Consider the following 9,512-nt stretch of genomic DNA (forward strand, 5'->3'; position numbering starts at 1 on the left):
CTCCCGCAATTGGGAATGCCACGATCGATCACTGTGACCCTCCTGACACCCACCCATGACCCAGGGGTTGAAAAACCCTGGCCTATGGTTCTCTAGTTCATTTTGCATAACAAAGCATATTGTTGCTGAAAATTAAACTTCAACTCATTAACTTCCGACAAGAGATTCTTTCCCACCCCCCAAAGCCACCATGCTGCACATCAATTGCTCAGAAAAAGACAGCTTTAAATTCATGCAATTATTTCAAGTGTCCTTCAAACATATTGTTAGAGATTATAATACACAAGTTACTTGGCCTCTCTTTCAAAAAGGTTTCCTCTGCTGTATCCCATTCCACCACCAGCTGCACTCCCACCATTACCAGATCTTCACAATTCTCTTCTGCAGCTGACTCCTGCATAGTACACAAAATCCCAGGAGAAGGCAACAAGGCACCACATCCATGGAATCGTGCAGCTTCCCATCCCAGCTTCCTTCCAGCACTTCAACTGAAGTCTGGAACTCTGCAGCACAGAGGCTAGGAGAAAACAGAAGTTACGTCTTCAATTACCAATGTTAAACACATTTATATTTCGAACAATAAATTAGAGACCCCTCTGAAAATGGATATTGAGAAAAGAGGTCACCTAATCTGATGTCATATGATCTGGCGTCAGGTCCTTTCTAAACAACAAAAAGTACTCGGTCTGGCAGCACTGGAGCAACATTGCACAAGAAAACCAATAAACATTTGGATATTCGCAAGTGCTGAGTGGTGGAGGTGTTGCCACGGTGAATGCATCAGTTAACTGATAACTGACAGTTATCTGCCAAGCTTTTCAACCTGCCTGGCTTTGAAGTCAAACAAAGCTTGGCAGTTAACTGTCAGTCATCAGTTAACTGATGCATTCACCATGGCAACACCTCTGCCATATGAACTAAGAGTTGACCATTCCTCCCCTCAAGCATGCACTGCCATTCAAAAGCATCATCGCTGATCTGATTGTAACCTCTACTCTATATCTCCCCTCCCCGATAATCCTTTACCCTCTTGCAATCTTATCCCCCCCCCCCCGATAATCCTTTACCCTCTTGCAATCTTATCCCCCCCCCCCCCCCCCCCCCCCCCCGATAATCCTTTACCCTCTTGCTTATCAAAAGTCTTATCCTCTTATTCAAAGACTCTCTTCCATTGCCTTTTGAGGAAGATAGCTCCAAATACTCTCAACCCTCAGGAGATCTCAACTGGCCTAATTTTAAATGGTGACACCCTAGTAACATCCACCCTCTCAAGCCCCTTCAGGATCCAGAGTCCCAATTGCCACCAAATCAGTGCTCTTTTCTCATCAAGTATAAATTGTTGTTCCCTTTACATGTGGTATGCTAATGAATGTTCTGACGCAAGACCGAGGTGTTGTTGTTCATTCAGCGATACCGAGTTCTATACTCTTTGTAGGCCACAATAATTACTATTCAAACATTTCCAATTAAGTTAGGATTCCTGTTCACTGAACCTGCTTCCCACAGTTTCACAAATATGATAGCTTGTACCAATAATCCTAATTACATTAGATCACTCACATTATATTAGATCTGCCACGGGTTACTCACTGCCACTTTCAAATCTACATTGGTGGTCAGTATTCTGAATACAGTGGATGGACAGAGGCAGGAATGGAGACATGTCATTATGTCCTTTACTAAAGTAACAGAACATGAGATATGATTGATTACAACATTATTCATAGACATGTATCACAAATCTACAATTCTACTTTACAAAGCCTTTCTTTGGGCAGCACTGTGGCATGGTGGTTAGCACAGTTGCTTCAAAGCTCCAGGGTCCCAGGTTCGATTCCTGGCTTGGGTCACTGTCTGTGCGGACTCTGCACATCCTCCCCGTGTCTGCGTGGGTTTCCTCCGGGTGCTCCGGTTTCCTCCCACAATCTAAAGATGTGCAGGTCAGGTGGATTGGCCATGATAAATTGCCCTTAGTGTCCAAAATTGCCTTAGTGTTGGGTGGGGTTACTGGGTTATGGGGATAGGGTGGAGGTGTGGGCTTGGGTAGGGTGCTCTTTCAAGAGCCCGTTGGGCCGAATGGTCTCCTTCTGCACTGTAGATTCTATGATTCACTTGCCAATAAGGCCTATTGTCAGTTATTTACACTGGTCTGTATATCCTGGGAGGATTTACCAGACATTATCAAGGCACAACTGTTACGGGGCGGCACGGTGGCACAGTGTTAGCACTGCTGCCTCACAGCACCAGGGATCCAGGTTCAATTCCCAGCTTGGGTGACTGTATGGAGTTTGCACTTTCTCCCAGTGTCTACGTGGGTTTCCTCCGGGTGCTCCGATTTCCTCCCACAGTCAAAACCTGTGCAGGTTAAATGGATTGGTCATGCTAGGTTGCCCCTTAGTGTCCAAAAAGGTTAGGCGGGGTTACTGGGACAGGGTCGTGAGACGCAATGGTCGGAATGGCCTCCTTCTGCACTGTAGAGATTCTGTTCTATGAAACCTTACCCCAAATTCTACTGTCCCACACTATTGTATCAGATTATAGAAAATATTCACATTCCAGTGGCTGAAGCACTTGGAAGGGGAAGGATTTCCCCCACCACCACCAGCCGCACTCCCATTGTGACAGCTTCAGTTGGTGCTTGCCCGCTTCCATTACATTTTCAGTGCAATATCAGACACCTCATTAACATTGAGTGCAACATCAATCCCCTAAAACCAACATTTTCATTCCAAGACGGTACAGAAATTAATTTTCAAATTACAAGACAAGAATTAATTCCATGTTCACAAGGTCAAAATGCATCTGTGTCGGGTTTAACAGATGTTCAAGCTTGTGCATTGTATCCCACGTATGAGAAATCTGCTATCAACAGCAAGACTCTAATGTTAACAGAATGCTGCTATGAAAGGGGGAGGTGGTTGGAGGGGAAAATACCAGTGCAACGTCTTGAATTTACACAGCATCTTTAATGTAGCCAAACTTCTCAAGGTGCTCCACAAGAATGATCAAACAAAATATCAGTGTTACACAAGGAGGTATCAGGGCAGGTGGTTTATCAAGCTCACCTCTCAAACGCAGTGTAAACTCTAAATAGCACGTCAGAGTCGAATGTTGGCATGCTGAGTAGCTGAAATGTTCCCAACAGCCTTTTACACAAGCAACAAACTCATTTTAATACAGCTGGTCCATATGCATTTTTCCCAGCCATTGGGGAATTTAGTAGCACAGAAGTAAATTGTTTCAAATCACAGGCACCATTGTCTTGTCATTATGGCGACTCTACGATCTTACTACAAATTTCAACACTCGGACCGAGAGCAGCCAATAGAGGGCCACTTCACAGCAGTCTTGGATTTTTTTTTTTTTTTTAAAAAGTGACCCATTATACTGGAATTAACTTTTTAGGTGTGTTTGGAACACTGGGGAACTGCTGCAGTTTCTATTTCATTTAATAACAGACACACCGTGTGCATGCAACTTGATAATCAATGTCAAAAAGAGGTCAGGATTCTATACATCTGCTGGATAATTTCTATCCCCCCCCCCAATCCTGCAATGGCAGACAGAAGTAGATCAGGTGCCGGTTTACAAGATGTGCCTTATGCAGAAATACTTGCAGGACCAACATTTGCCTCCAAATTAGCTCTTGGTCTATTTCTTTTTTAAATTTAAATCTCCATTTCCTAAAGGCTCAAGCTGGGTAACCACCATGGGTGGTGTCAGGCCGTCAGTCCGAGTAACAAGCATTCAGAATACAGTACCAACAACCATTCGGAAAGACGCCAACAAGTGCATGTTCAGTCTTGTTCTGACTGTTATTCTTCATACATACACAAGACAAAAAAGGGTGGAAATTAGGATTTGGAATTAAGTTTTCCTTCCCCACTTTGTTTATTGTAGTCCAAATAAATAATTGCCACAGCAATTATATCACCCTTGGCCAAAACTAACTACTCAGCACAAGAGAGAACTCAAATTTGCATCTTTCCTCATCTTTGTCATATCAGATGATGCACCGACCCATTCCATTAATGCCCATGCCAAGCACCTCCACACAAAAAAAAAGCTTCAATAATTCAGATTAAAAAGTGCATTCACAACCAAGTTAATCCATAGAATCAATAGAGTGCAGAAGGCCATTCGGCCCATCAAGCCTGCACCAATCCTCTGAAAGGGCACTCTATCTGGACCCATTCCCCCCACCCTCACCCTGTAACCCCCATCTAACCTACACATCTTTGGACTGTGGGAGGAAACCGGTTACCCAAGGCTGGAATTGAACACGGGTCCCTGGCGCTGTGAGGCAGCCATGCTAACCACTGTGCCACCGTGCACCAATTTAACATTTCAGTTAACTCAAAAACTGAACTTTACATCAAGTACTGTATATTCTCATCAGAAATGCTGCTCCAGCACCTTCTTCCACAATAGCCTGCATTCACCCCTTCGATGTTATTTGGACATCCCCACTCCTTCATTTATTGATCATTCAAATGCTACCACCATCACTAAGCACGTGTAACATAACACCAAGTATTGTACTATGAATGCTGCAAGTAATCCTCTCCCGTTTCATCATTCACACTGTTCCCATTAGCATCTCACAAATTGCTACTGATAGTGCATCATGGAGTTAATGTAGCTCAAAATAGCTTCCCCAGATACAAAAGGCAAAGAGACGTTCGACAGTTAATATTACAATGTGCTTTCCATTGTTCAAGCAAACATATGAAAACATTGTACACCCCTCAGTACACTGCTACATTCCTAGTTGCAATAGTTACAGCATTGGATTTTTTTTTTTTTTTTTGCAGATGTCCAGAGCAAATTCATCTTTTTGCAGCCAAAACTACTTATTCTATTCCAAGTATTAAATTCTTCCCAATTACACCCACTTAGGAACCCCACCCCTGCTGTGAAAAAAAACTGAAGAGCACAAACGTGCTCCCAGCTGACTGCACTGCAGATTCTAACAATGGATTCCCTGTTTCTTCAAATCACTTGCTTACACAGTCTCTGGAAAGAATGACAGCCTCCATGTCCTAGCTTTAGAAAAAGGATACTCTTAATTAATCAAAGGTTTACTGCAAAGTGCCTTTCAGCAGAGATAGAATTTGAGGAGAACACCTCAGAAAAAACACTGGACAAATATGTATATTGAAAATTCTGAGTGAATGTTCAGCAATAACTATTACAATTGACAAGTCAAAAGCAGTTAAGATTTTGAAATCATAGTTAATTTGAAAAAACTCCCAAGTCAAAAGAATTAACTGAAAAAATTTAATACCTATCTGTAGTGACAGACTGAGGACAGATTCATTCACAAATCTGTCCTCCTTTTGCCACCATTAACGATCTGAACCCGTGCCAAATTAGCGCCACCATAAAATAAACCCACTAGAGGTGGATTTTGTGCCAGTGTTGACATGGGCAACCTGCCCATATAAACGGACTATAATCCCAGCAGGCATGCCTGATGCCATGATCTCTTTCCCCTGCCCACACAATGCCATCACTGTGCACATTTTAAAAGATAAAACTCAAGGACGACCAGCATGAAAGATTCTATTGATTTAACATCTTGAAATTGTGCAAACATAGAAGAGCTTATTGCCTAGGTAATTATCCCCCACATTAAAACAAACGGGAATATTGGCATTGACGGCCACTAAACCTTCCAATAGCAATAAACAGTTTCACTCCGATCTGAAGCAAATAACAAAATTAACTGTTAGATGCTGCTTTAGTTTACAATGATGCAATCCCCCTTCCGCGATGGAGTCATGTTGCACCTTGGTACGGACATGGCAAATCACCATGCACTGTCTCCACCACAAACGTAGTGGAAGGACCTATGGGACAATGGCTTACATTGGAGTAAACTTTACTCAGCTTCTGGCCAAGTTATACCTCAACTTTAAAAACCTTACAGACACTAAGCCGCCCAAGGTGTTCTGTTTACCAGTATGGAAAAACCCTCCCTTTACAATAAGTATTCTAACTGCATTGTTTTAAAAAAAAGCAGGAACTTCAACAAGACACTGCAGTATTTACATAGCATTTCTCAGTAACCTACCTTAAACAAATCAAGTTCCATCCGGAGACGATTGTTGTCTGACAGCAGGTCTCGATTTCGATTTTCAGCATGCTCCAGCTGAGTCTCCAGTTCCGCTTCGAGTTCTCGACTTCCTTCCTGGAACTCAATCAACTCTTCCCGAGTGTTGTGTGCACTAAATGAATGAAGTTGGGGGAAAAAAAATTGGGAAAATATTCTGAATTGGCTGCCATAAGAGAAACGGAGACAAATTACATAAGATAGCTTTAAAATGAGGGGATGGCACGGTGGTTAGCGCTGCTGCCTCATGGCAGGGGGTGGCACGGTGGTGCAGTGGTTAGCACTGCTGCCTCATGGCACTGAAGACCCAGATTCGATCCCAGCCCCAGGTCACTGTCCATATGGAGTTTGCACATTCTCCCAGTGTGTGTGGGGGTCTCATCCCCATAACCCAAAAAGATGTGCAGGGTAGGAGAATTGGCCCTTTGGGAAAAAAAAAAGAATTGTGTACTGTAAAACTCATGCAAAAATAACATTCGCATTTATACAATAAATCAAAAATGTCTTTTGGTTGCAGAAAATAAATGGTGAAGGACATTACTTCTGAGCTGTGATCCAGGACGTTCACAGACCTCAACTTTTATGGGCTGGATCCTTTGTCCAGCGACATGGAATCGCGAACTGCAATTGAACGGAGAATAGTGTATCAGCCGAAAATACAGGCTGGCATCAGGCACCCAACGGAATGCCTTGCTCCGGTGCCTGACCAGTGGCATGAATGTATTACCCACCAGCATGGGCATGCAAACTGAACAGTAAAGGCTGTTGGCAGATCATGAACGAGCCCGACCCGGCATTCTCTAGGCCCCTGCAATGCTCCGCCTCTGCCAGGTGGAAATACCAACGGCAAGGTTCACTTGTGGCATTGGGAAATGGTCACCGTGGGAGGGAGAGAGGAGTACTTTTGTATGGGGCGGCATAGTAACACAGTGGTTAGCACTGTTGCTTCACAGCGCCAGGGTCACGGGTTCAATTCCCGGCTTGAGTCACTGTCTGTGTGGAGTCTGCACATTCTCCATGTTTCTGCGTGGGTTTTGTGACGGTTGAGGAGTATTTATCCAAGATCTGCCTGAGTAGTCGAGGTTGTAAGCTACTAGTCAAGGTCTTTTGAATATCTAAAGTAAGACTCACTATATGGGAGATCTAATTATAGTATACACAATGTGCCTTGCGTTCACTGCCTTCAGTGTACAGGAGAGACGGTGCCTTAGATGACTATCTTATCCTTAATGTGACTAAATATTTCTAATTCCGGAGAGCTAGGCATGGGCACGTGACCCTCCAGATAGCCTCAGAGGGTGAGAATATGATGAGTCTTAGTTAAATGTCACTCTTATTTACTGAAATAGACACACATCGGTATGGTAAAATATATACACAATTTTTTAATTTTTTTTTAAATGTTTTTAAAGGGTTAGGGTTTTGATAAATGATACAGTTTGACAGACACAGGATACATGAGTTAACCTCGGAGCTTCTTTAACTACATAATTGATTAAGCAACAACATTTCATACTTACAATGACAGTAGTTCTCGGAGCTCGATACCCAATCAAGAGCAGAGCTCAACGAGTCGAGATTGCAGTTTAATCACCCAGTAATATCCTAAACAGCTCTCCAAGCGAAACTCTAACTTTCGCAGCTTTTGCTTGAATATTTATATTGTTTTTACACTCAGGAAGAGCTCAGGAGTTCGAGGGGAGTTTTAGCATAGCCCCTTCTTTTGAAAAACAAGTTAGCTCCCCACAGTTATTTTGAGACAAAGAACCGTCTCTCTCTTGGTTAGCTAGGCCTTAATTTCAGGGAGGCCTATCAGGGCACCGGTTTCTAAAGATAAGAGGTTGATACCTCCGGTAGTTATCTCCAGAAAAACCAGCCTCCCTTCTTGGCAGGGTCTCTTGCCAAGTAGTAGCCTCCCTTAGTGGCAAGGTCACTAGACTTAATGAGTTCACTGCATCTTATTGCGATAAGTAATGGTTTACATTGATAATGGACTCATCAATCATCAGTTTTTAATATAGGGTTAAATACATGATTTAATATAGCATCAGCTCTGATCAGTTTTTATATAAAGTAAATATATGATTTCATCAGTTCTGATCAGCCTTTAATATAGGTGGATACCACCACAGTTCCCTCCGGGCGCTCCGGTTTCCTCCTACAAGTCCCGAAAGACGTGCTTGCTGGGTGAACTGACATTCTGAATTCGCCTTCTGTGTCCCCGAACAGATGCCGGAGTGTGGAGACTAGAGGACTTTCACAGTAACTACATTGCATTGTTAACGTAAGCCTACTTGCAACACTAATAAAGATTATTATTATTATTGCGGCTTCAGCTTGTCAGGCTCTCGAGTGTCAATCCAGACCTCAGCGAATCACAGTGAACATTCGTTGGAATCGCACTAGTTCCACTTGGCACCAGTGCTAGCCCATTAGGATGCCCTGAATCACTCCAGGACTGGCACCGCATTCGGGACCATCGAACTCTCACGATTCAGTCCCGGCATCAGCATTTAGTCTCTGAAACGAAGAGTCCACCCAATACATTTGGGGTCCAGCTTGTAGCTTTGCATAATTATAGTTTTATATTTAAAAATATTCACAAAACATCCTATTCTAATAAGTATATCCTTGTTCAGTACCTACCAATGTTGGTATTTTACAGCAAGTTCTTTCCAATAAGCAATTTCCTCTTCGATTGAATTGAAAGCCACCAATTCCAAATCATCCATTGCAACAATTCCAAATTTGGCATCTACGTTCAAAGAGAAATTAGTGTATATTACAGAAGTATTTGCCTGTAAAACACAAGCAGTCATGCAAGGAGCCAATATATTTTCCAGTTCTCATCAAGCCCAACTTGGAGCCATTCATTCCTATATTCATTTGACCAAACAGAAGGAAGGAATAAACACAAAACAGCTCCACACAACCTTCGATACTTGGGAAGGTCTAAGACGAAGCACAACTGCAGTAATTTGATCTCTAGCAAGTTCTCCCAAGATTTTTCTCCTTTATGCTCATTACTATAGTGTTAAAAAGGCACAATGCATGAAGCAATCAGGTGATATCTTAAGCCATAAGCATAGTTGAAGTAATGCCTGAAGTCATCTTTATAATCATGCACTGGAATATTTTTTTTTTTTTATAAATATAAAACACCTTGCTTCCTTTGAAAGCACAAGTAGAAAATCTCAAACTTTTCCACTCGACCATCATTTTGAGGCACAATGTCCATTTCCAAGCATTTCCATAGTAGCCTGCGGCACAATGAGAAATATTTAAGGGGCACCATCACATCACTGTACCCAAAGCTGATAGTTCAAAAGCAAATGGCAGGTTGAATTTGTTAAATTGCAGGACAATCAATCTTCAAACATAATTAACTTTTTGGATG

General features: G+C 42.5%; 1 protein-coding gene across 2 annotated transcripts in view; it reads right to left on the minus strand.

Annotated features, from left to right (window-relative positions):
• Positions 1-8,866, minus strand: part of LOC140394507 (nuclear distribution protein nudE homolog 1-like) — a 40,923-nt gene extending 32,057 nt beyond the window's left edge. For both annotated transcript variants that reach the window (XM_072481838.1, XM_072481840.1), the window contains exons 1-2: positions 8,762-8,866; positions 6,077-6,230 (exon numbers count right to left, since the gene is read on the minus strand). In XM_072481838.1, the coding sequence (XP_072337939.1) occupies positions 6,077-6,230; positions 8,762-8,847 (240 nt within the window). In that variant the 5' untranslated portion in view covers positions 8,848-8,866. The remainder of the gene's footprint in view (positions 1-6,076; positions 6,231-8,761) is intronic.
• Positions 8,867-9,512: the final 646 nt, after the last annotated feature.

The sequence above is a fragment of the Scyliorhinus torazame genome, chromosome 17, assembly GCF_047496885.1.
Source record: "Scyliorhinus torazame isolate Kashiwa2021f chromosome 17, sScyTor2.1, whole genome shotgun sequence".
Lineage (NCBI taxonomy): Eukaryota > Metazoa > Chordata > Chondrichthyes > Carcharhiniformes > Scyliorhinidae > Scyliorhinus > Scyliorhinus torazame.